We start from the raw sequence: 26,719 nt of genomic DNA, 5'->3' as shown, positions 1-26,719 counted from the left end.
ACCTGGTCTCTCACCTGGTCTCTCACCTGGACTCTCACCTGGTCTCTCACCTGGTCTCTCACCTGGACTCTCACCTGGTCTCTCACCTGGACTCTCACCTGGACTCTCACCTGGACTCTCACCTGGTCTCTCACCTGGTCTCTCACCTGTCCACTCACCTGTCCACTCACCTGGACTTTAACCTGGACCCTCAACTGTGTGAACCATCTGTGCAGGTGTGATGAGATGAGGTTCAGGGAGGTTCAGTCAGAACAGAATCCTGTACTGACGGATGTTAGTGTAAACCGAAGAGAAGGTAACGAGTGAGACGAGGACAAGAGGAGAGGAATGAGTGATTTTAATGGAAGGTAGTGAAAGAGAGGAGGGGGAGGAGACGGGTGGAGGAGAAAGGGGGAGGTTGCGGAGGCGGAGGAGGCGGGGTGAGGATTCCACAGGTTCAGAGTGAGGACAGTGCAGTGATTCCTGTCCTGACACGTTCTTGTCAAAACAACATTTATTACTCATTTACACTGAAACCAGCCGATGTCCAAACACCAGCTCTTTGATGGCTGCCAGGTTCTCACTCTGAGGCTCTGGACCCAGGTGAGACTCTGCTGCACCTGAGGACGTTTGTTCTCTATAACGTCAGTTTAATCGGAATAAAGACACAGAAGCAGCTTCTTCCTCAGTCCGTTTATTCACATTCATGTTTTCAGACGCTTGAACAGAGCAACTTGTTCCTGACTGACTCTGGACCTCAGATGAAAAGGTCTGGGAGATGGTGACCAGACGCAGATATCACATGTAATCGCCATGACGACACTCATGTTCATCTTGACACATTTTCATGGACAACAAAATTCTGATAAGACACTGAAATGTATGTTCTGATTACCTGAACCTGAATAAAGTCATGAACCCCCTCTCCTCCATGTTAGCAGATCGGACATGGACCAAACTAAAAAGGTGTGAATGTGATTGGTTGTTTGTCTCTGTGATACGCTGACGTCCAGGTTAAATCCTGCCTCTTGCCCAATGTCAGAAGTTTGATAAACTTCATTCGTAGAAATAGTCTCAGTGTATTACACAGCAGGAAACGTTCTTTCTCTTCATGTCATGTTTATTTGATAGAGTCAGGTGGGGAATATAACACATCACATCATCATAAGCTCAGTCTGCTTCATGTTTCTGACAATAAATAACTCAACAACACAAACAGTCGTCTGTCTCAACCTGATATTCATTAGAATGAAAAGTTTTTTTTTACTGAAACTTAAGCTTCAAACAAACTGCATTCATCTGTGTTTCGAGGCCTTCAGCCAAGTATCATGGTCTTCCTCACCTCACTGAGCTTCTGAATTCACTGAGGAAAAACACGACACAGGAACACTTTGTGTTGAGGCTGTTTTTAAATTCATGAAATGTTGTGTACAAAGGTTACACGTTATCCTGAAGAGGGCGCGAGAGGGAGGCTGAAGTGTCCGAGATAAAAATGTTTTTTCCTCTGAGAACAAAAAAAACAACACAAATGTTTGAACAAATCTTCGTCCCGATGTTCCACATCAGTCGCTCTGCCTGAAGTGCATTTGGATCGTCGGCAGTAACCGAAGCAGTTGTACTGCAGTCACCATGGTAACAGAGGTGGAGGTAGAGCTGTGTCAGTATTCGTCGTAGCGGTACGTGTTGGGGTAGGAGTAGCGGTAGTCATAACCATCTGCCCGCTCTGTTTTGGTTTGCAGAGGTTCAGGCTGAAATGACAGAGACTTGATGACTCCTCCAGATTCCTCCGTCACCTTCACCTCAGTGGAGTACGACGAGGAGGAGGCGGCATCCTCCATCAGCGAGGAGCAGCCGGGGAGGCCGGGTTTGGGCAGAGCACACGGCTGATAGGACGGTAGGCTGGCCGGAGGTTTGGGACACGTCTGGTAGGGAGGCAGCGTCGCAGGAGGCTTCGGACACGGCTGATAGGAAACCTGAAGAGGATCAGGAACAGTGAGATTGTGACAGGAAAGGTTAAAGTCGTTATTTTCTCTTGACCTTTACATTTTCATATTATGATATAAACTATAAACTAAAAACCTGACAGCTCTGAGCGTAACGTCTCCAGGTGTGAACTGTGTCGTCACATGTCTGGGAAAAGTAAAGGAAGCGATGCAGCTTCAGTTCAAAATGTTTCTTTCTCTGTGGGACAATAAAATATGTGACACACCAAGAGACGTGACCTCGACCTGACGACCCTGAGCTCTCCACCCTTCTGTCTTCTCATTGACTCACAAACCAGATCTAAGATCTGGCAGACCCTAATATCCCCGCTCACCTTGGTTGTCGTGGTGATGATGGTCTGTAGTGCTGCGGGGGACCCTGGGGCGTTGCCGGGGTAACGACAGGGGTACTCAGCGCTGTAGTAATGGTGGTTGTCTCCGTAGGGGGCGGAGCTCTTCAGCAGCTCCTTCCAGCCTGGAGGATGTTTGGTCTGAGGGTCAAAGGTCGAGGAAGAGGAGGAGAGGGGAGCTGCCGATGAAGATGAGGAGGAGGAGGAACCCAGGACGGGAGCCACCCTGCACACAGAACACAATCTGGTTTAAGTCTGTTTAGACTGTCAAAGTGTCAGAATCCAGTTTAGACCTGGTCTGACAGAACCTGGTCTCAGAAACTGGTTTGATCAGATCTGGTTCATACTGTTTCCACTTGGTTCTATAATCTGGTTTTAACTTCTCTTTCACACTGTTTAGGTTCAGTTTAGACACATTCAAAAAAATTCAGAACGTGCTTAACACTTGTTTTCTTTTCCCAGACCTGTTCTAGTGTATAATTCTGGAATCTGGGTTGCACCAGTTTAATTTCAGATTTACAGGTTCTGGTTTGGATCTGTTTACATGACTGAACCTGGAAAGTGGTTTGGACCTTTTTACTCTGGCTAAATTATCTGTTTTTACAGGATTAGATTTTCATCCATTCAGCATTAAATTTAATCTTAAAAAACATAAAATTGTTTAGGTGTTTTGGTCAAATCTGTTCACACTGACAGTATGTGGTCCAGGATCTAAACGGCTTCAGGATATGGTTTGGATCGTATGTGAGGCTGACCTGGGGTCACAGAGATCAGCTGGATACGAAGGGGATGTCAGGTACCCTTGGAACTCGTAGCCAGGCCTGCCCATGTAAAGCCTGGGATTGGCTGGTTTCTGCAGTGTGGGTGGGGCCTCTCCCAGTGCATTGTGGGGGTTGTAGTAGGGCTCTGGGCTCTGGAATGCTGGGTAATGCTGAGGAAAGTTTGGTTCGATGAAGGAGATTCTGTCTGCTGGTTCAACGCAGGAGAGGAGGGCGGGGCCTAGAGCCTGAAGCAGGAAAACAACAAATAATAAACAATAAATGACAACTTTCACAAACAGCTGTTGTTGTTAATGTTGTTGTTGTTGTTGTCGTCAACCTGTGTTTCAATCAGTCGTCTCTTGGGTGTGAACGGAGGTGAACTGACTCGTCTCTTCACTGAACTTCTTCTTGCTTCAGTCTCGGACTTGGACTCTGGTCTGGGGTGGTCATGGACCCCTTTAGCCTGAAAACCCACCAAAACAACCTCAGCAATGAATTCAGTGGAAAACATGATCAATTACAAGAAAGAACTAGTCCTGAGTTTAGACCCGTTCAGAGCCAGGACCTGGCACCAACCTGTTGGATCAGGTTCAACTATAGTGGTGTCCAGAATCTGGTTTAGATCTGTTTGGATTTCTGACTTCACAGTAGTGTGTGTGTGTGTGTGTGGGGGGGGGGGGGGGGTTAAGATGCAGACCTGGAAGAAGATGGCTTTTCCGTCAACTCTCCAGAAGTTGGTGACGGGGTACCCACTGTGACCACGACATGGCAGCAGCTCCAGAGCACCGTTACAGCTCGGACACAGCTTCTCTGAAACACACAGTCCGGGCGGTGGAGCATCAGCACAGGAGGGTTCAGTTCGGATCTGCTTCTGGTTTCAGTCTTTCTTACTTTGCTGCTTCTGCCGGGCCTTGTCGCAGATGGCAGGGCGGAGCTGCAGTCTGGATCCATCCGGTAGCGTGCAGCCACGAGAACAGACCACCACCCCGAGACATGACTTCTTCAGGATCTGACAGTTGTGGTTGTTGGTGTTTCTCATTGCCCAGCCGGAAAGATGCCGCTGAGCATTTTTATCTTCAGCTGGAAAATAAAGACCCACTGTTAGCTGGAGCTGTTAGCTTAAATACTAAATCTGTTAGCTGGAGCTGTTAGCTTAAATACTAAATCTGTTAGCTGGAGCTGTTAGCTTAAATACTAAATCTGTTAGCTGTAGCTGTTAGCTTAAATACTAAATCTGTTAGCTGTAGCTGTTAGCTTAAATACTAAATCTGTTGCTGGAGCTGTTAGCTTAAATACTAAATCTGTTAGCTGTAGCTGTTAGCTTAAATACTAAATCTGTTAGCTGTAGCTGTTAGCTTAAATACTAAATCTGTTGCTGGAGCTGTTAGCTTAAATACTAAATCTGTTAGCTGTAGCTGTTAGCTTAAATACTAAATCTGTTAGCTGTAGCTGTTAGCTTAAATACTAAATCTGTTGCTGGAGCTGTTAGCTTAAATACTAAATCTGTTGCTGGAGCTGTTAGCTTAAATACAAAAACTGTTAGCTTGGACTGTTAGCTTCTGGATCATGATATTTTAATAATAATAAAGTTTCTCACCACTGTAGATGTAACGCACATAACCGTCTGTCCACTCCTGGAACAGGTCGAACTGCTTGGTGTCCTGCACACAGACAGGTGAGCAGAGAGACAGATGGACACACAGACAGGTGAGCAGAGAGACAGGTGGACACACAGACAGGTGAGCAGAGAGACAGATGGACACACAGACAGGTGAGCAGAGAGACAGATGGACACACAGACAGGTGAGCAGAGAGACAGGTGGACACACAGACAGGTGAGCAGAGAGATGGACACAGAGACAGGTGAGCAGAGAGACAGATGGACACACAGACAGGTGAGCAGAGAGACAGATGGACACACAGACAGGTGAGCAGAGAGACAGATGGACACAGAGACAGGTGAGCAGAGAGACAGGTGAGCAGAGAGATGGACACAGAGACAGATGGACACAGAGACAGGTGAGCAGAGAGACAGGTGGACACAGACAGGTGAGCAGAGAGATGGACACAGAGACAAGTGAGCAGAGAGACAGATGGACACAGAGACAGATGGACACAGAGACAGGTGAGCAGAGAGACAGATGGACACACAGACAGGTGAGCAGAGAGATAGGTGGACACACAGACAGGTGAGCAGAGAGACAGGTGGACACAGACAGGTGAGCAGAGAGATGGACACAGAGACAAGTGAGCAGAGAGACAGATGGACACAGAGACAGGTGAGCAGAGAGACAGATGGACACACAGACAGGTGAGCAGAGAGATAGGTGGACACACAGACAGGTGAGCAGAGAGACAGGTGGACACACAGACAGGTGAGCAGAGAGACAGATGGACACAGAGACAGATGGACACAGAGACAGGTGAGCAGAGAGATGGACACAGAGACAGATGGACACAGAGACAGGTGAGCAGAGAGATGGACACAGAGACAAGTGAGCAGAGAGACAGATGGACACAGAGACAGGTGAGCAGAGAGACAGATGGACACACAGACAGGTGAGCAGAGAGATAGGTGGACACACAGACAGGTGAGCAGAGAGACAGGTGGACACACAGACAGGTGAGCAGAGAGACAGATGGACACAGAGACAGATGGACACAGAGACAGATGGACACACAGACAGGTGAGCAGAGAGACAGATGGACACAGAGACAGATGGACACACAGACAGGTGAGCAGAGAGATAGGTGGACACACAGACAGGTGAGCAGAGAGACAGGTGGACACACAGACAGGTGAGCAGAGAGATAGGTGGACACACAGACAGGTGAGCAGAGAGACAGGTGGACACACAGACAGGTGAGCAGAGAGACAGATGGACACAGAGACAGGTGAGCAGAGAGACAGATGGACACAGAGACAGGTGAGCAGAGAGACAGGTGGACACACAGACAGGTGAGCAGAGAGACAGATGGACACAGAGACAGGTGAGCAGAGAGACAGATGGACACAGAGACAGATGGACACAGAGACAGGTGAGCAGAGAGACAGATGGACACAGAGACAGATGGACACAGAGACAGGTGAGCAGAGAGACAGATGGACACAGAGACAGATGGACACAGAGACAGATGGACACAGAGACAGGTGAGCAGAGAGACAGATGGACACAGAGACAGGTGAGCAGAGAGACTTATTTATTTGAATCAAATTCAAAATGGTGGTTCTCTGACTGAACTCATTTTCTTTTGTCTCAAACATGTGAAACACGTCACGTTGTTTGTTTACAGACAGATTTTGATACAATCAGCAGAGAAACAACAGATGTCTGAAATTAAATGTAGACAAATGATTGAGTTCAATCAAACTGTATTTAAGAAAAGTATTTCACGTCATGTTTGGACACATGATTTATTAATGTCAACATGTATGAGAGATATTGATCAGTGATCAGAATCTGGATCAGCTTAGTCTTATTTTGATGTTTTAGTTTCACTGAAAACAAAAATATGAAAACCAGTTTTTACTGTTTGAGTGAAAACAAAGTGAAAAGTCGAATCAGCACACACACACACACACACACACACACACACAGACACACACACACACACACACACACACACACACACACACACACAGACACACACACACACACACACACACACAGACACACACACACACACACACACACACACCACACACAGACAACCTTTGCACAACCTTGGAATAAAAACCTGACGACACACAGTGGATCTTCATTGTGTTAGTTTGTTACATTAATGTGAGAATCTTAAATTATAACTGTCTCAAATCATTTACACTGAAAATGTATTATTATTATTATTTTTACGTATTTTTAAAACAGAACATTTGTATTACAGTTTTAATTAATTCATACAGTGTATGTAATCATCCTGATTTAATAAATTTAATTTCAATGATAAAACGAGAAAAACCCTCTAATGGTAGTATAGATAATTGATTATAATCTATTAACAGAATAATCACAGATTATAATCCTGTAAAATAGGATGGAGCAGGAAGAGAAAATAAAACAATGAAATGAAAATATAAAATGGGACATTTTTACTGTTTAGTTTATATAAAGTACAGAATTTGGTTTGAGGCTCTGATTTTCTATTTGAGTTTGATGTTTTAATACCATACAGAAAAGTTTTTTACAAGAACTGTATATTGAAATGAATCTAAATAAATACTAACATTTGAAAATGATGATGTTTGGAAAGAATATTTACGGAAAAAATCCAAGAATATGTAAAACAAGAAATAAAATGTAATTTTATGTATATCTTTTTTAAATAATGACTCGATTTTCATCAAAAAGACTAAAGATGAAGACAATTACTATTTGATTTATTGATTAGAACAGGATGTTTTCTGAATAAAAGGTCAAAATTGAAAAGATCTTTAACAAACTTATTAAGACACAATGTTTTAATGAAGACATGTTGATCAATATTCAAAGTCCAGATTTGATTATATTTTATTTGTTTTATATATTATTATATATTGTGTTTATTTTATACATATGATATAAAAAGTATTTAAAACAAACAGGTTTCTGACGCCAGGATCTAAGTTTGTTATTTATTTTTCAGCCAAGAGCAATATTTCATGTTCAGTGTAGAAGCAGCTTTGATTATTGGTCAGTTATTGATCAGATTCTTCAGTTGAGAAAAGAAAAACTAAACAAAGGTTAATTTAAACGTATTTCATTGTATCTTTTTTAAATTGTAGTTTATATTTAATTGTATATTTTATTAATATGTATATTTTATTTAATTGTATATTATATTTAATTGTATATAATATATAATAAATCCTTTAGTCCTGTGTCGGATTTTTTTCAGTCAAAACTAAAATATGTGTAAATTGTTAGGGAAACAAGTATATTTTACAGTATTTATACTTTCTGGTTTTTTAAATACTAAAATAGTTTTATTTAATGTCATTTAAATATATTTTTTATTTGACCATTTTAAATTCGTCCGTAAATGAAATGATTTAGTAAAAAGTGATTCGGTTATAATGTAAAGTCTCATCAGTGAATACTGATCAGTTACCTGCGGTAGTTTGGGGTCGTTGATGTCCCACGTTGACTTCATCCCGACCGAACACACACAGTCCGGCTCCTCCCGCTCCTCCGCCCGGGACATCCTCAAGGTCCTGGTCCTGGCTCGGGTCCTGGTTTCTGATCCGGATTCTTCGGATCCGGTTTAAGGTCCAGATTTGGTTCAGATGTAGAATCTGGATCAGACCTGAACCTGTGAAGAACTTTGAATGTGAAACTTCTAGAACCAGAAAGTTTAATTTTTTTTATTAAAAAGTTAAATCCTCGCGTGTCTCCTGCGTCCTGACAGAGCGCGTGCACCTCCGGTGAGTCTCAGGTAAAAGTGACGGGACAGGTGAGAGAGAGAGAGACAGCGAGAGAGAGAGAGAGAGAGAGACAGAGAGAGAGAGACAGAGAGAGAGAGAGAGAGAGAGAGAGAGAGAGAGACAGAGAGAGAGAGACAGAGAGAGAGAGAGAGAGAGACAGAGAGAGAGAGAGAGAGTGTGTGTGTGTGTGTGTGTGTGTGTGTGTGTGTGTTACAAACAGTTCAGTGTTTCTCCCAAAACAAACAAAGCTCATTACTCATCAATTAAGAGAACAGCTTCTACCCGTCTGTTTCTCACCTGTCTGTCTCTCACCTGTCTGTCTCTCACATGTCTGTCTCTCACCTGTCTGTCTCTCACATGTCTGTCTCTCACCTGTCTGTCTCTCACCTGTCTGTCTCTCACATGTCTGTCTCTCACCCGTCTGTCTCTCACCTGTCTGTCTCTCACCTGTCTGTCTCTCACCTGTCTGTCTCTCACATGTCTGTCTCTCACCTGTCTGTCTCTCACATGTCTGTCTCTCACATGTCTGTCTCTCACCTGTCTGTCTCTCACCTGTCTGTCTCTCACCTGTTTGTCTCTCACCCGTCTGTCTCTCACCTGTCTGTCTCTCGTCTGTCTGTCTCTCACCCGTCTGTCTCTCACCTGTCTGTCTCTCGTCTGTCTGTCTGATGATAAACCTATAGTTTATAATCATTAAAGCATCACTGTGTACCAGTTCCTGATGAACAGCGCCCCCTGCAGCCACATGTGGTGACTAGCTCTGTCTCTGGGTCTGATGAAGTGTTTTCATGTAAAACAAAGTGAATCAATGTGTTGACTCAGACTGAGTCGTCCCTCTGGATATTACCCATGATCCTCTGCTTCCTGAAGCTGAAGAGCTGCAGCTGTAACAAATCCACCAAACTCTGTTCAGAATTCTTCATGTTTTAACAGTTTCCTGCTGAATATTGGAGATAAACTCTGGTTTTTAATAACTTCAGTGTTTTTAACTGATCTCAGTTCAGCTTCACTCTTCAGCTGCAGCTGGTTGTGACAGTTGAAGCTGACTCTCAGTCAGTTCTTCTCACAGGAGATGGAACCCACTCACCAGAGTTACACAGAAGTTCTATTTTTAATTTTTTTATATTTTTTGTTATTTCATATAACATGATTCACGATGTGATTTATTTAATATAACATGATTTATTTATGATGTAAGAAAGAAAGAGCTTATTTTAAACGGATGAATTCACACATGAAACATTTATTTTCTTTAACAAGTAAACTGCAGTTTACTTTGTAGTAATATTTTAACACTGATATCCCTCCGATGTCGCGGGACTACTTTGTGTCTCTGCGCAGCCTCGACTGTGATGAGTTAATTGACTGCAGCTGAGCGCGCTCCCGACACACGCACAGCGGCAGAGAGGAAGAACGATGGTAAATAATCTGATTATTGTTCCTATTTAAACTGTTTCACACACTAACGTCCCAGGTGAAAGGTCACGAGTTAAAAGTAGATGAAAGAGAATTCATGTGTTAAACAGTGTTAATTTACTCACAGGCTGCAGCGCCCCCTGCTGTCTGTCTGCAGCACCATCACTGTGTGTGTGTGTGTGTGTGTGTGTGTGTGTGTGTGTGTGTCAGTTCCAGGTGCAGCTACAGGACTCTCTGATTGGTGGAGACTCGTATCATCTGGTTTCTCTTCTTCAGTCTGAAGGTCTGAGCAGCTCCACCCTCAACACTCTCGACCAATGGGTTACCAAGGTAACGACACCGGCTGGTCACCGTGGAAATGGCTGTTGTCTGTTTTAACCATCTCTCAATTCATCCTGAATTTTATTCATGGTCACACAAGGTCACATGACCTCTGTCACTTGACCTCTGCAGGATCTGTGTGGGTGTGGTTTCAGCAGAGTCCTGGTCGTGTTGAAGTCTTTACGGATCCTGTCAGAGAACAGAGGCGACGTTCAGACGCTCCTGAATTATGGACTGACTACAAAAGTGAGTAATGATTACTGATCAGTTCAGCTGATCACTGTGAATCCACTCCTCCATTTAAACTGCACTTCCTGTTACCATGGTAACCAAGTTACAAACATTACACAAAGTTTGTGTGCTTATGTAGAGATTATGGGAGATAATGGGAGACTCTTTTATCCAAAGCGATTTACAATTAGTGCATTCAACATCTATCAGGGGCCATTTAGGGGTTCAGTATCTTGCCCAAGGACACTTCGGCTGATGGGAAGACTGAGGATTGAACCGCCAACCTTTTAGTCGGAGGACGACCGCTCTACCCCTCAGCTACAGTGTTGTTGTTTACTCTTTGTGTGGTTGTTTGTTCAGGTGTTGCTGTGGTTCGAAGCTGTCCGTGACCTACTGACCTCTGACCTCCATAAAAGCTCCGCCCCCCTGCTGAGCCTGACTGAGGAGTTCTTCGACTACTTCCTGGTGAGGAGCATGCTGGGAAATGAAAACCTCGGCTGATATAGTCACATGTCATCTGACCTGAGAACAGGTGACATCATCATTACAGGAGATGTAACATGGACTGTACCTGAAACTGTCTGTCTCTCTCCCTCTCTGCCTGTCTGTCTCTCAGGTCCTGTCTCAGGCGTCTCTCCCAGGTTTGTGATTTTTGAGAGTTTATTTGCTTTGAGTCACATGCTGCTGAACTCACCTGTCTGCCTGTCTATCTACCTGTCTCTCTCTCAGTCAGTGAGCTGTCTGTGGTTCTTCTTCAGTTGGCTCAGTTCACCCTGGAACCAGAAATCCACTTCCCCCTGAGACTGGAGGTAACTATGTAAACAATTAATTCACTCAATGGTCTGTGCTGGTCTCTGATGATCTGTGCTGGTCTCTGATGATCTGTGCTGGTCTCTGATGATCTGTGCTGGTCTGTGCTGGTCTCTGATGGTCTGTGCTGGTCTCTGATGATCTGTGCTGGTCTCTGGTGGCCTGGTCTCTTGTTTCAGGCTATCAGAACCTTTAACAGCATCCTGGAGTCTCTGAGCCGAGAGCAGCGGAGACTGATCCAGAACGAGCAGAACCAGAACAAGATACTGTAAGAACCTGATACGTGTCTGGTCCCGAGTCCAGTCTGGACTGTAAACCCACCATTTTATACCTGTCAGTCTACCTGTCTCTCTGTCCGTCTGTCTGGCTACCTGTCTGACTGGTTACCTGTCTGACTGGTTACCTGTCTGACTGGTTACCTGTCTGTCTGACTGGCTACCTGCCTGAATGTCTGTCTGTCTGTCTGTCTGACTGGCTGTCTGACTGGCTACCTGTCCGTCTGGATGTCTACCTGTCTGTCTGACTGGCTACCTGCCTGAATGGCTGTCTGTCTGTCTGACTGTCTGTCTGTCTGACAGGGTGCAGGTGGCAGCAGCCGTCCTCACAGTTGGTGGTGAGTCCAGTAGATTTTCTCTGAGCTTTGATGAAACTGAGTCGTCTGCAAAGAAGTGAAAATAAATGTAATGTTTGAAAGTGACCAGTAGGAGGAAGAAAGTCAGTTGTTGTCTCATTCAGGCGGCCATGTTTGTAGTTCTAACTGTTGTGGTTTGAGACTACGAGCTGCAGGTCAGCCTATCAGAGGCTCTGTGTCGTCTGACGCCCAAGAAGGATCGACAGCAGAGAGCCAATCAGTGGTTCTGCAGTAGTGACATCAGTGACGCCTTTTGTGACATCAGAGACGGAGACTTTGAGGTGGTGAGTGTCTTTCTGTCTGAACATCTGTCTGTCTGCTGTCTGAACACCCGTCTGTCTGAACACTGGTCTGTCTCTAAGGACTGCAGACGTTTCCTGAATTTTGTGAACCGTTACCATGGCGACCAGAGGAGGTGATAAACTTAATTGAATGTTGTTTAAAAATATAACTAACATTTTTAATCATAAGAATAATAAAACAAAATATTTGCATTGTGTCTGACAGAATCTACACCTTCCCTTGTGTCCGGGCGTTTCTTGATTCAACTCAGGTAAAACATTACACCCCCACAGATACATCTCAGGTCACATGATCACTTCATGGTCACTTCCTGTTTTCTTCTTCTGTAGCTGTTTCCACCAAAAGACGACAAACTGGACGAGTTCTGGATAGATTTTAACGTCGGTTCAGGATGTGTGAGCTTCTTCGTCGACGAGCCTCAGGTATTTAACTTTACTACACACTCTATGCTGTATTTTGTATGTATTTGAGTGTGTTGTATGTTTTCTGTTTGTTGTATGTTGTATGTTTCAGGGTTTCCTGTGGGGCTCCATCCACCTGCTCAGAGAGGATCTTGATAACTTCAGTCTTCAAGTCAAACAAGACGGTCAGTGACTATGGACTCTGTCTCACACTTGATCTAAAGGGCTCATATTGTGTAAAATAAATGTTCTGGGCTTTTACTATCTGTAATTACTTGAAGGGGTCAGTAGGGGGCCTCAAAGTATGAAAACAGTCACTCTGCAGACTTTTTCACTCAGTTCATTCTAAGAAATATGTTATTGAAACGTCTGGTTTCGTACTTCCTCCCCGTATGATGTCATTCGGGATTGCACTTGTCTCTCAGCCCCACCCAGCCGGTACCAGTCCAGCCTCCAAACCTACCACCCCCGCTCCCCACCACCACCCCCCCCACACACACCACCACCCCCCCACCACAACAAACAACACTGAAGAAACACTACAGCGTAGACGTTACTTCGTATTGAAACTCCGTACTGTAACTCGGGTGTTTACCAGAGTCAATGCACCAGAATGAGACCAGTGATAGGCCTGGTCGCGTGTCACTCAAAGTGCAGTCAGCCAATCAGAGGAGGGGCTCAAGAGGCAGGTCTGCAGCTCCAGAGAGGCAGAAGAGAGGACATGGAAATACACACTGCAGCAGCTTGTCCACTTTAAACGACTGATACATCATCTTAGGGACCAATACCTCACATTAGGTCCCAGAAAGGTGTAAAGTATGGGCCCTTTAAATGTCTGTTAGCTTCAGACGGCGCAGTCGTCAAAACCCCGTACAGTCGTCAGACTTGTGTCGTACAGTCGTCACGGCTTCGTACAGTCGCCACTGGTTCGTACAGTCGCCACTGGTTCGTACAGTCGCCACTGGTTCGTACAGTCGCCACTGGTTCGTACAGTCGCCACTGGTTCGTACAGTCATCACAGACTCGTACTTTCGTCACGGCTTCGTAGAGTCGTCCCAGACTCGTACAGTTATCACAGACTTGTGTCGTACAGTCGTCACGGCTTCGTACAGTTGTCAGCACTCCAGCGTTTCACTCATAAACACTATGGTAGCATGGTGGATCAATGACTAATCAATGACCTTAATGATCACAAATAAACATTGAGATCTGTGTCAAACATAATAATGTGTTACCATGGTAACAATGGTTTTAGGACACTCAGGATTAAGTTTATTTTTAAACCCATTTACTGGAAATTGTGTGTGTTCCCAGGATGCACTGGGGCGGAGACGGTCCTGAGTGTTCAGCTGATCAATCCCATCATGCATCACAGCAGCCGAGGTCAGAAGGTGGAGCTGAGCTTCAACTGTGAACATCAGAGAGAACTGGAGGAGGCTGCGGAGAGAGTCTTCAAGGTACCTGTCTGTCTGCTCACCTGTCTGTCTGTACCTCTCTGCTCACCTGTCTGTCAGCTCACCTGTCTGTCTGCTCACCTGTCTGTCTGTACCTCTCTGCTCACCTGTCTGTCTGTACCTCTCTGCTCACCTGTCTGTCTGCTCACCTGTCTGTCTGTACCTCTCTGCTCACCTGTCTGTCTGTACCTCTCTGCTCACCTGTCTGTCTGTACCTCTCTGCTCACCTGTCTGTCTGCTCACCTGTCTGTCTGTACCTCTCTCCTCACCTGTCTGTCTGCTCACCTGTCTGTCTGCTCACCTGTCTGTCTGTACCTCTCTCCTCACCTGTCTGTCTGTACCTCTCTGCTCACCTGTCTGTCTGCTCACCTGTCTGTCTGTCTGTACCTCTCTGCTCACCTGTCTGTCTGCTCACCTGTCTGTCTGTACCTCTCTCCTCACCTGTCTGTCTGCTCACCTGTCTGTCTGCTCACCTGTCTGTCTGTACCTCTCTCCTCACCTGTCTGTCTGTACCTCTCTGCTCACCTGTCTGTCTGCTCACCTGTCTGTCTGCTCACCTGTCTGTCTGTACCTCTCTCCTCACCTGTCTGTCTGTACCTCTCTGCTCACCTGTCTGTCTGCTCACCTGTCTGTCTGTACCTCTCTGCTCACCTGTCTGTCTGTACCTCTCTGCTCACCTGTCTGTCTGCTCACCTGTCTGTCTGTACCTCTCTGCTCACCTGTCTGTCTGTACCTCTCTGCTCACCTGTCTGTCTGCTCACCTGTCTGTCTGTACCTCTCTGCTCACCTGTCTGTCTGCTCACCTGTCTGTCTGTACCTCTCTGCTCACCTGTCTGTCTGCTCACCTCTCTGTCTGTACCTCTCTGCTCACCTGTCTGTCTGTACCTCTCTGCTCACCTGTCTGTCTGTACCTCTCTGCTCACCTGTCTGTCTGTACCTCTCTCCTCACCTGTCTGTCTGTACCTCTCTGCTCACCTGTCTGTCTGCTCACCTGTGTGGCTGTACCTCTCTCCTCACCTGTCTGTCTGCTCACCTGTCTGTCTGTACCTCTCTGCTCACCTGTCTGTCTCCTCACCTGTCTGTCTGTACCTCTCTGCTCACCTGTCTGTCTGCTCACCTGTCTGTCTGTACCTCTCTGCTCACCTGTCTGTCTGTACCTCTCTGCTCACCTGTCTGTCTGCTCACCTGTCTGTCTGCTCACCTGTCTGTCTGTACCTCTCTCCTCACCTGTCTGTCTGCTCACCTCTCTGTCTGTACCTCTCTGCTCACCTGTCTGTCTGCTCACCTGTGTGTCTGTACCTCTCTCCTCACCTGTCTGTCTGTACCTCTCTGCTCACCTGTCTGTTTGCTCACCTGTCTGTCTGTACCTCTCTCCTCACCTGTCTGTCTGTACCTCTCTGCTCACCTGTCTGTCTCCTCACCTGTCTGTCTGTACCTCTCTGCTCACCTGTCTGTCTGCTCACCTGTCTGTCTGTACCTCTCTGCTCACCTGTCTGTCTGTACCTCTCTGCTCACCTGTCTCTCTGCTCACCTGTCTCTCTGCTCACCTGTCTGTCTGTACCTCTCTGCTCACCTGTCTGTCTCCTCACCTGTGTGTCTGTACCTCTCTCCTCACCTGTCTGTCTGCTCACCTGTCTGTCTGTACCTCTCTGCTCACCTGTCTGTCTGCTCACCTGTCTGTCTGTACCTCTCTGCTCACCTGTCTGTCTGCTCACCTGTGTGTCTGTACCTCTCTCCTCACCTGTCTGTCTGCTCACCTGTCTGTCTGTACCTCTCTGCTCACCTGTCTGTCTGTACCTCTCTGCTCACCTGTCTGTCTGCTCACCTGTCTGTCTGTACCTCTCTCCTCACCTGTCTGTCTGCTCACCTCTCTGTCTGTACCTCTCTGCTCACCTGTCTGTCTGCTCACCTGTGTGTCTGTACCTCTCTCCTCACCTGTCTGTCTGTACCTCTCTGCTCACCTGTCTGTCTCCTCACCTGTCTGTCTGTACCTCTCTGCTCACCTGTCTGTCTGCTCACCTGTCTGTCTGTACCTCTCTGCTCACCTGTCTGTCTGTACCTCTCTGCTCACCTGTCTGTTTAACATTTGTTTAACGTTCGTGTTGACGAACATCGGACCCGGACTTTAAACTCTAACAAACTGTTTTTTCCTGTCAGAGAGTGAAGAGCGCCCCATGTGGTTCAGACACAGGGGATCCAGTCAAGGCCCCGCCCCCTGCAAAGAGACACGAGGGTCGATCGTACAACAGGAAGAAACCACAGAGCAAGAGTCAGCTGAAGAGTGAGTGCCACCTGCTGGACTCTGAGCATCATCACAGTCTGTTTGTTTCGAGGATTTTGTTTAATACAACAGCAACACAAACGTTATGTTTGTGTGTTTTGTAGTTCTGCCTCTGTCGTCTCCCAGCAGCGACGATGACTCCTCAGTGATGAAGGTGATCACAATGTAAACATCAGCTGACACATGAACAGGTCAAAAGTCAAAGCTCATAAACTGTTTGGGTTTTTTCAGAATCCAGGAAAAAGTCAAGCTGAGTTTCTGTTTGATCAGATTCGACACTCGACTCCGAAGTACAACTCAGGTCAGAGGTCACACACTCCAAGGTCACATGCCCCAAACCTGCTGACATCACAGATACTGAATATTTGAAACGCCGTCTGGTTTGATTCTGACGTGGACTCGTTGTTGAACGTGCCTCAGGTGTTCCTGTCAGTGCAGAGCCACAGGTCTCACAGGAACGGGAGTTTGCAGGAAGTTGTTCTCCATTACAAACGGTACATTTCTGCATTTTTCTTTTTTGGCAAAAGGGTGTTTCCTGTTATTCACCTGTTTGCCTCGTTGTTTCAGGAAGTCTTCAGCAGAGAGAGGAAGAGAGTCGCTGCAGACTCAGGTCTCTGATTCTGTAACGCATCATCATTCACTTCCTGATTTCTGTGGTGGTGCTCTTCTTGTTGACACTGGAGGCGGAGCTTCCTCAGCAATCTAATGATTTGATGATTTGTTTCTAATTGATGTTGATCTTACCTCAGGTTACCTGTCAGACCAAACTGAGGGCACGACAGCCAATAAGAGGAGGGTGGAGCCTCAGACAGTAGGGGAGGAGTCTAATTCATCAGTGACAGGTAATGAATCTTTCATTCTTTGGTTTGAATTCTTTTACAAACATTCATATTAATTCACTTCACCTGGTCTCAGCATGTTCACCGGAGGAGGCGGAGCCTCCCACAGAAGAGGAGGGGGTATTTGAAGAATGGGCGGGGTCTAATGACAAGAGGGAGGCGCCCGTAAACACACCGGGGCCGGAGTCAGAACTGACGTCAGACATCACGGCTGCTTTCAGAAGCTTCAAAGAACGACTGGAGCACAACTTCACCGTCAGTAATCCCCTGATCAGTCAGTGATTATTGATCATCAGCATCATGTTCTGACGTCAGCTGTTCTCAGGGCGGCTGGACGACGATTCAGAACCAGGTTCTACTGTCGCTGAGAGAAAGTCAACAACAGGTGTCATCACTGCTCACAGCTGTCCATCAACACAGGTACCCCCCACAGTAACACGGGCCCCGCCCACACAGACACAGCTGTCCATCAACACAGGTCCCACCCACAGTAACACGGGCCCCGCCCACACAGACACATCTGTCCATCAACACAGGTCCCACCCACAGTAACACGGGCCCCGCCCACACAGACACATCTGTCCATCAACACAGGTCCCACCCACAGTAACACGGGCCCCGCCCACACAGACACATCTGTCCATCAACACAGGTACCCCCCACAGTAACAAGAGCACCCCCCACACAGACACACTTGTCCAACGCACCTGTGCACTGTACAAAATCTTTGTCCACAAAGCAACAAAATAACACACTAAAGTGTGTGTGTGTGTGTGTGTGTGTGTGTGTGTGTGTGTGTGTGTGTGTGTGTGTGTGTGTGTGTGTGTGTGTGTGTGTGTGTGTGTGTGTGTGTGTTAGGTTGTTGCTGTTGCAGAAGTTTGAAAACGACGTCACTGATCAACTAAAACAACTGGAAGAAAACTCAACAACTGTGAACAACATGAACACACAGATACTGGTACAGACACACACACACCAAATCATAATGATCGCCCCCTGGTGTCTGGCTGTAGTACAGGTCATAAACCTCCTCCATGTTAGCAGATGGGACCAAACTTAAAGCAGACGTTAAATAAATGTTTGTAAAGATGTTTCTGTCATTTCAGCTCGTTCTCATCTCACTGATGTTTGTTCAAGTGTTTCTCATCAGTTTGGTTTGAATCAGTTATTTGATGATATAAAAACAAACAGACGTCGTGATTGACAGCTGAGACTGACTCAGGATTGGTTGAGAGCGTGTATGGGCGGGACCTGGATACCACGATCACTACTGCTCAGACTCTGACTGTAAATGATGTCAGTTATTGACAGTTCCTGATAGTCCTGCTTTGTACCAAGTCCAGGTCTCCGACCTGATCCAGGACCACTTCTGTTCCTCTTTGTCTTCCAGAGTTTTTTCCAGAATGAGATGCAGCGACTCGGCTCCTTCTGTGACGAACATCAGCAGCGGTCAGTCTGGCCTTTGACCCCTTCACTGTTCTGGATCAGCTCACTCTGTCACAATGCAGTTAGGAACCTGGTGTCAGGACCACGTTAAATATGTTCATTCACATCATGATCTGATTTAAACCACTTTAATCAACCTGGATCCAGATTCTGACACAGCTCATATTCCAGCTTAACCTGTTCACACTGTCAGGTTCGGTTTGAAACCTCTTTGAAACCTTTGGAATCTGGTTTGGATGTGTTTAGACTGTTACAATCTGGTTTGAATCTGGTGTAAACAACCTGGTGTTTGTTGTTTTTAGGTTGAAATGTTTGGTGAACGGAGAATCTGAAAATCCTTCCATTCAGTGAAGGAGAGAAGACGTCGTCCTATCAGAGAATTCTTCAGATCTGGTTTCAGTCGTCTATTGGGAATGAAAATCCAGATCAATCATCGTTGTTTTCACATTTTTCTGATGTTTGAGTTTTTCATGTTTCTACTTGAGTTAAAGGGTCAGATTCTTCTGACTGAAACAAATAAATAAAAATAAAGAGTCTCTGTGTCTCTTTGTAGAACAGAGCTCAACGTTGACAGTAGAACAGCAGCTCTACTGCACCCTGGTGGTGAAGAGGAAGAACAGCTGTGGGTCGCGTTCTGGATAATGACTGAAAGAACAAGATTCAGAATAGAATCGTAGAGTTAAGTTGATCCAGACTTAAACCTGAGGTAGAGGTATTTCGATGTCGTATAAAAACCAACAGGATTCATCTAAAAGTAAAGACAGTTTCCTGTTGTGAGCATCAGGTGAATTCAGAATTACATTAGGACGTCTGTGGCTCAGGAGGTAGAGCGGAGGTAACCAGAGGGTCGGCAGTTCGATCCCCTGGTCTTCCAGTTTGAATTTTGAAGTGTCCTTAGGCAAAGATACTTAAACTCAAATGACCTAACGACTGCGACAGTGTGTAAGTGTGTGTGAGTGTGTTATCTAGAAAAGATGATATGTAAATACAGATTATTGACATACAATTTTCCTCCAGTAAATCTTCTGTTTAGTGGAAACAGAATCAGTTCTGACATGTTGAACCTGTGATGACCTCTGACCTCCTGTCCAGATCAGACCAGAAGAGTCCAGATTCTCAGTAGCAGAAGAGTTTGTGTTTGTAGATCAGCGGCTGGTTGTCAAGCAGCGAAGTGACACCAGAGGAAAAACAGAAAAATCCCCCAAAGAAAACAGAGAGACGACTAATGAGGAGCGATTAGAGCCCGGGGGGGGGGGGGAGAGGGTGAGGAGACACCGCTCAGGTGTATCTCTCTCCTCCGAACATCAGAACAACGATAACTACCAGGAGAACTGCTTCACTTTCTGGACGTGGACTGCGAATGGACTCCAGGAGGACAGACGGAGGATGCTGATTGGCTGAGGGTCGGCTGTTCCTCATGTTTTTTGTCCTTTTTCTTGTTGGACTTTGATGGACCGACAGAAAGACGGACCCTGGACCTGCTGAGACGTGACGGTCAGTGATCACCAACGGCTACAGGTCAGTAAAACCAGGACTGCACTGGGAGCAGCTTGCTCCATAGCCTACTGGTTTTAATGGTGTTATTTAGTCAAAGTATTCAGATCATTTGTCTCAGACATAAAAATCTCTGTTACTTTAATCTGATACTCGGATACTCTGATAGAGCAAAATAAAATTCAGCGTATCATCAGCGTAATGTTTTAGTTTGATTTAAAGAGACAGCTCTCGTCCTTTCAGAAGTTTTATTGAATTTCTAACGTGATTGATAGGTTTCCGATCACTGGCTCATTTAAACGGAAGGGTAAACACGGGTGAACCAGTTTTAACTGGTTTTCTTCCAGGTCCTTCATGCAACTATTTAGATGAACCCGAACCGAATCTAGATTAATCCTGAACCTGACTGGTCAGTAGGTGGAGCTTTACAATGCGTTAACCTGTAATATGGGATGTTTCCTTGGTAACCACAAATCTTGCTTCATTGTACGTGACCAACCCAAATCTAAACCTGAAGCTTGTTTACTGTGGTTTGTTTATTGATTACTTTATTGATGTTTACTTGTTTACAGGTGAGATGTGTACTTGTTTACAGGTGAGATGTGTACTTGTTTACAGTGAGATGTGTACTTGTTTACAGGTGAGATGTGTACTTGTTTACAGTGAGGTATGTACTTGTTTACAGGTGAGATGTGTACTTGTTTACAGGTGAGATGTGTACTTGTTTATAGGTGAGATGTGTACTTGTTTACAGTGAGGTATGTACTTGTTTACAGGTGAGATGTGTACTTGTTTACAGGTGAGATGTGTACTTGTTTATAGGTGAGATGTGTACTTGTTTACAGGTGAGGTGTGTACTTGTTTACAGTGAGATGTGTACTTGTTTACAGGTGAGGTGTGTACTTGTTTACAGGTGAGGTGTGTACTTGTTTACAGTGAGATGTGTACTTGTTTACAGTGAGATGTGTACTTGTTTACAGGTGAGATGTGTACTTGTTTACAGGTGAGATGTGTACTTGTTTACAGGTGAGGTGTGTACTTGTTTACAGGTGAGGTGTGTACTTGTTTACAGGTGAGATGTGTACTTGTTTACAGGTGAGATGTGTACTTGTTTATAGGTGAGGTGTGTACTTGTTTATAGGTGAGGTGTGTACTTGTTTACAGGTGAGGTGTGTACTTGTTTACAGGTGAGATGTGTACTTGTTTACAGGTGAGGTGTGTACTTGTTTATAGGTGAGGTGTGTACTTGTTTACAGGTGAGATGGGCTGTCTGGGAGGGAAGACGGAGGAAGAACGACTGGATGAAAAAGCAAAGAGAGAAGCAAACAAGAAGATTGAGAGACAACTTCAGAAAGAGAGACAGGCTTACAAAGCTACACATAGACTATTACTGCTGGGTGAGACCGCTGTCTGTCTCTCTACCTGTCTGTCTGTCTCTCTACCCGTCTGTCTGTCTCTCTACCCGTCTGTCTCTGCATGTCTCTCTAACTACCTGTCTGTGTGCAGGTGCAGGAGAATCAGGTAAAAGCACGATTGTGAAACAGATGAGGATTCTTCACGTCGACGGCTTCAACGATGAGTGAGTCCATGACATCATCACATCCTGTCAGCTGATCACATGATCATGTCTAATCAGTGATCCACCCTCCACCTTTAATTCTTCAAGACCAATAATCAATAATCAGAGCTATTTATAAAGTACAGGAAACAAGAAGTCATCATCACTGTTCACGTGTGTGGTTTAAACTTCACATGTCGACTGATTCAGAGTCTGTTAAACAACCGACACAATCTTCAGACCCAAGGTCACAACTTTCAGAATAAAAGCTCTTTAATTCAGCTATGAATTCAGTAATGAAGCATTACAGCAACAAAACATATGTCACACTTTCACTTTGAAAACAAATTGCCAAACAGGAAGTGATTGTATCAATGTTGTTGCCATGACGGAGATCAGCTCCTGTGTCTCAGTCCAATATGATGAAAAACCTAATTATCAAAATGGTCTTCGCTGATTATTGACCTGAGGTTTGACTCCGTTACCAACCACTGCTGTAGTTTGTCTGAGGACTTAAAAGAAGACATGTTTAACTCTGCCCCCGCCCCCCCCCCCCCCCCCCCCCCCCACCACCACCACCACCACCACACACACACACACTGACTGACCCCGCCCCCTCTGACTGACACAAAGCTGGTCGACTATTTATTCAAGTTTTATTCATATTGAAAGAATCACGTGTTCAAATCCACTTTCTCTGTGATTTATAATGAGAGAGAGAGAGAGATTTGTGGAATCGGTAGGTTGAGTCCTGAGTTTCTCATCATGAGACATTTGAGTTTCCTTGTTACTCTGTTTATTGACATGTTAAATGTGTTTGTTTGTTTTTTTTCCAGAGAAAAGCAGGAGAAGACTCAGGACATCAGGAAAAACGTGAAGGACGCCATCGTGGTAAGTCAGACTGACAGGTGGAGCTCTGTCAGCCCCAAGCAGCCAATCAGAGTCAGTGTGTGTGTGTGTTTCAGGCCATCGTGTCAGCCATGAGTTCGTTGACTCCACCCATGCCTATTGGTAACCCTGGCAACCAGTTCAGAGTTGATTACATCAACAGCATCGCACCGCTGTCTGACTTTGAATACACTGAGGTAACACACATACACGCGCTGCTGCATTTTTTATAATTAATATTTACTTATCTACATGTGTGTTTATCTGCAACGGTTGTATATATACATGTTTGTAAATAAAGTTGTTAAAATGTTCAGCTTCATGTCACGACGCGTCTCACCCGTCGACAGGTGATGTCAGACCTGAAACAGGTGAACTGTTCCTTTAAATCACCAGAGACTCACAGTTGTTTGTTTTAATGATGTTAATGACATGATGTAATGAGTTAACCAGGGACTCTCTCTCACACACACACACACACACACACACACACACACACACACACACACACACACACACAGTGTCTCAGGACTCATTATCTTATTGTCTCTGAGGACGACAAAGAGACAAAACAAGCGTTTTCCTGTTTCTCTTCCCACCTCGTTCACTTCACTTGTTCTGTCATCTCTGCAGCTGATTGGTCGACTGGATTCACTCACTTAAAGTGCTGTTACCACCGTCCAATCAGATGCTGTCACATTGAGGCATTTACTTGCAAGAAAAACCTGCGACTGTCAAAGGTGCAACATGTGAGATTATTCACAGAATATAGAGATCAGCAGAAATCAATGTTCATCTACATGGAAACAACATTAAGTCCTCCAGCGCCACCATCAGGACAAACTACATGTGTGCATCTCCTCCACTGGAGCAGACCAATCAGGATGTAAACATTAGAGATGCATGGCTACCAGGACTTTAACGTGTGTGTGTGTGTGTGTGTGTGTGTGTGTGTGTGTGTGTGTGTGTGTGTGTGTGTGTGTGTGTGTGTGTGTGTGTGTGTGTGTGTGTGTGTGTGTGTGTGTGTGTGTGTGTGTGTGTGTGTGTGTGTGTCTCAGGAGTTCTTTGAGCATGCTCAGAAGCTCTGGGAGGATGATGGCATCAGGGCATGTTTTGAACGCTCCAACGAATATCAGCTGATCGACTGCGCTCAGTAGTAAGATCACACACACGACATCACACTGAAGTTTATTCATGACCCATTGGCATGTTGGCCTCACATTAACATGGATTCTTAAAGATCTGTTTTACCATTAGGCTAATGTTAGGCTAACGTTTACCTAATGCTAGCTAAACATGAGGCTATACTATTAGGCCAACGTTAGCCTGACTTTAGGCTAGCAGTAAACCAAGTCTTTACTCTAAAACATAATCATTTTTGTGATGACGTCCCCAAAACATACGTAATACAAGTTCACATCCCAGTATACCAATCAGAATACTCCACTAACAATGACGGACCTATCACAGAGCCGGGTGATTGGCTGAGAGAACCTGTGATGTCCCATGTAGATGCTTCGTGAACACATGTGTTGGTGTGTTACAGTTTCCTGGACAAGTTGGACTCAGTCAGGAGGACGGACTATACGCCCACTGACCAGGTAACAAGCCGACCAATCAGCTTTAGGTATCAGGCAATCCATGATGACTCACCTGTTGCAGAATCACAGTTTTCTTCTTCTCCTGCAGGATTTGTTGCGCTGCAGAGTTTTGACTTCAGGGATATTTGAAACCAGGTTCCAGGTCGACAAGGTCAACTTCCAGTGAGTGTCTGAGGATCCGCCCCCCCCACCTGCGTCAGTCAGCTGTCTCCCCAACCTGACGGCTGCTTTTTACATTTAGTCAAAATATAAATCAAAGGTCACAGTGTTTTAAACTCCCAAAAAGCATTGCTGTAAGAACCACCCAATCAAAGAGCTTTAACAAGAATTTTTTGTTTTACAATTGTTTTGAGAAACAACTGAGGTGTTTTGATTGGCCAAGTCTCCGTGGCAACGGCCATGCATCATGGGAATAGTCTTTAGACTGTGTGTGTGTGTGCTCTTGTACAGATGTCTTTGTGAGGACCAGTTTGAGTCTATAACCTACGGAGTGAGGACATTTTGGCCGGTCCTCACTTTGTGACTCTAGTGGACTGTTTGGGGGTTAAGACTTGGTTTTAGGGTTAGAATCAGGTTTAGGTTTGAGTTTGGGTTACAGTTAGGGTTAGGCATTTAGTTGGGATGGTTAAGGTTAGCGTAAGGGGCTAGGGAATGAATTATGCCGATGAGTGTCCGCACTAAGATAGAAGTACAAACGTGTGTGTGTGTGTCTGTGTTTGAGAAACTGATCCATGACACATGTTCTGTCAGTATGTTTGATGTAGGCGGACAGAGGGATGAACGCAGGAAGTGGATTCAGTGCTTCAACGGTGAGAAAAAAAGTCATTAAAACACACAGTGAACATCTGTATGTGTGTTTAGAACTGTGTTTAACTGTGTGATCTCTGAGTACAGATGTGACGGCCATCATCTTCGTCGCCGCCAGCAGCAGCTACAACATGGTCATCAGAGAGGACAACTCCACCAATCGACTGCGAGAGTCTCTGGACCTCTTCAGGTCCATCTGGACCAACAGGTTAAACAATTAACACCCCTGCTCTGTGATTGGCTGGCGTTAACCTTCTCTGCTCTCTGATTGGCTGCTGTTAACCCTATCTGCCCTGTGATTGGCTGCAGGTTTCTGAAGACCATATCCGTGATCTTGTTCCTGAACAAACAGGACGTCCTTGCTGACAAAATTCTGGCGGGAAAATCTAAACTGGAGGATTATTTCCCTGAATACAACAACTACACAGTTCCTGTTGATGGTACACACACACACACACACACACAAAACAACCGTCAGCACGTTTACTGCATCAGCCAATAACAACACACAACCACATACGACAGGACGACGGTCAGGATTCACACAGACGCCATCAGTGACTGAATCTGACCTTTAACCTGTGACCTTATAAGCATCATACATCACTGAGAAGCATCAGGATGTGAGTAACACATGATGACATCACTTCCTGTTTCCAGCTGTTCCAGATGCTGATGAGGACGCTAGAGTGGCCCGAGCAAAGTTCTTCATCAGAGATGAATTTTTGGTAAAAACACGTCAAAAAGTTTCTCACCTTTTGATGAAAGATTGACATCAACTGACATGTTTAAACTCATGTGTTCGAACTGACATGTCAAAACGAAACGTGTTCAAATTGAACTTATTAGGTCTAACAATTTCAAACAGATGTGTTGAAACTGACATTTACAAAAACTAATATGTTCAAATATGACAAGTTGACTAAAACATGTTGAATCTAACGTGTTGAAAGTGACTTGGTGAAATGGACATGTTGACGTGTTGACGTGTTGACATGTTGACGTGTTGACATGTTGACATGTTGACGTGTTGACGTGTTGAATCTAAAACATGAACTCTTCTGGGTGTTTGTCAGCGGATCAGCACGGCGAGCAGCGATGGGAAACATCACTGTTATCCTCACTTCACCTGTGCAGTGGACACTGAGAACATCCGGCGCGTCTTCAACGACTGTCGTGACATCATTCAGCGCATGCACCTGAGGCAGTACGAGCTGCTCTGATTGGCTGCTGGGGGATCACATGTCTAGAGGCTGATATCTTATCAATAGCTGATCAATGCTTATAGATCCTAATATATTTATAACTTCTATGATCACAGACATTTAATACACAGCTGTTGACGTTTATTGATTAGGACAGACTGGAAGTATCTGAACCTATATTTTGTTTCTGTGCTGATGTCCGACACAGGGGATTGTGGGTAGTGTAGTTCTGATGTTGAAAAGAGCAAAGATTGTTATTTACCTGCCGTTGCCACAGCAAGAGCGAGATTTCATAATTAGGGGGCGGGGTTAAAGACAAATCTAAATCTATTTTTTCATGTTTATTGTAATTAACTTTTCTCTGATTGGCTGTTTCCTTCTCTGATGCAACTTGTAGATTTGTACGTGAAAGATGAGGACGTTTGTTTCATTTAAACATTAAAATCTTCTGTATTTGTAGAGTTCAGTTAGATTTGTTTTAAATTCTAAATCTTTGAATTAAAATAATTTAACATTAAAGAGTTTTTGTCAAAGTTTAATTTGTCTTTGTAGTCTTTTTT

The 26,719-nt window shown here is 45.1% G+C and overlaps 3 protein-coding genes across 10 annotated transcripts; 2 read left to right on the top strand and 1 right to left on the bottom strand.

Moving 5' to 3' along the window:
* Positions 1-1,081: 1,081 nt before the first annotated feature.
* gcm2 (glial cells missing transcription factor 2) lies at positions 1,082-8,515 on the bottom strand. Of its 2 annotated transcripts, XM_034572834.1 has the most exons (9): positions 8,161-8,515; positions 4,670-4,733; positions 3,964-4,152; positions 3,770-3,882; positions 3,410-3,535; positions 3,067-3,317; positions 2,297-2,537; positions 2,059-2,109; positions 1,082-1,952 (listed from the first exon to the last, which is right to left on the bottom strand). In XM_034572834.1, exons 1-9 carry the CDS (start codon positions 8,251-8,253, stop codon positions 1,638-1,640), a joined length of 1,443 nt encoding a protein of 480 aa, XP_034428725.1. In that variant the 5' UTR covers positions 8,254-8,515; the 3' UTR covers positions 1,082-1,637. The 2 variants fall into 2 exon arrangements, with proteins under 2 accessions (XP_034428725.1, XP_034428726.1); XM_034572835.1 differs by lacking the exon at positions 2,059-2,109 and having other exon boundaries at positions 8,161-8,506.
* A 1,141-nt stretch (positions 8,516-9,656) lies between these two features.
* Positions 9,657-19,141, top strand: LOC117754090 (synaptonemal complex protein 2-like). Of its 4 annotated transcripts, none has more exons than XM_034572761.1 (25): positions 9,664-9,892; positions 10,106-10,219; positions 10,343-10,456; positions 10,802-10,906; positions 11,058-11,082; positions 11,171-11,250; positions 11,431-11,519; positions 11,830-11,864; positions 12,024-12,166; positions 12,245-12,297; positions 12,390-12,435; positions 12,515-12,607; positions 12,699-12,771; positions 13,901-14,043; positions 16,198-16,321; positions 16,426-16,475; positions 16,553-16,622; positions 16,742-16,815; positions 16,889-16,931; positions 17,071-17,163; positions 17,237-17,415; positions 17,486-17,580; positions 18,019-18,118; positions 18,551-18,609; positions 18,909-19,141. In XM_034572761.1, the coding sequence occupies exons 1-25, from the start codon at positions 9,890-9,892 to the stop codon at positions 18,955-18,957; spliced, it is 2,052 nt and encodes a 683-aa protein (XP_034428652.1). In that variant the 5' UTR covers positions 9,664-9,889; the 3' UTR covers positions 18,958-19,141. The 4 variants fall into 4 exon arrangements, with proteins under 4 accessions (XP_034428654.1, XP_034428653.1, XP_034428652.1 ...); XM_034572760.1 differs by having other exon boundaries at positions 10,100-10,219; XM_034572763.1 differs by lacking the exon at positions 18,019-18,118 and having other exon boundaries at positions 9,657-9,892; positions 10,100-10,219.
* Positions 19,142-19,242: 101 nt separating this feature from the next.
* LOC117754091 (guanine nucleotide-binding protein G(olf) subunit alpha-like) lies at positions 19,243-26,686 on the top strand. Of its 4 annotated transcripts, none has more exons than XM_034572764.1 (13): positions 19,243-20,124; positions 21,357-21,497; positions 21,607-21,679; positions 22,495-22,549; positions 22,624-22,743; positions 23,605-23,702; positions 24,093-24,147; positions 24,236-24,309; positions 24,898-24,956; positions 25,042-25,162; positions 25,264-25,394; positions 25,615-25,682; positions 26,031-26,686. In XM_034572764.1, exons 2-13 carry the CDS (start codon positions 21,362-21,364, stop codon positions 26,175-26,177), a joined length of 1,137 nt encoding a protein of 378 aa, XP_034428655.1. In that variant the 5' UTR covers positions 19,243-20,124; positions 21,357-21,361; the 3' UTR covers positions 26,178-26,686. The 4 variants fall into 4 exon arrangements, with proteins under 4 accessions (XP_034428655.1, XP_034428656.1, XP_034428657.1 ...); XM_034572765.1 differs by having other exon boundaries at positions 21,334-21,497; XM_034572766.1 differs by having other exon boundaries at positions 21,311-21,497.
* The last annotated feature ends 33 nt before the right edge of the window (positions 26,687-26,719 follow it).

Source organism: Hippoglossus hippoglossus, chromosome 20 (assembly GCF_009819705.1).
Source record: "Hippoglossus hippoglossus isolate fHipHip1 chromosome 20, fHipHip1.pri, whole genome shotgun sequence".
In the NCBI taxonomy this organism is placed as follows: domain Eukaryota; kingdom Metazoa; phylum Chordata; class Actinopteri; order Pleuronectiformes; family Pleuronectidae; genus Hippoglossus; species Hippoglossus hippoglossus.
Note: the sequence above shows the minus strand (reverse complement) of the source record. Positions and strands in the feature narration are given on the sequence as shown.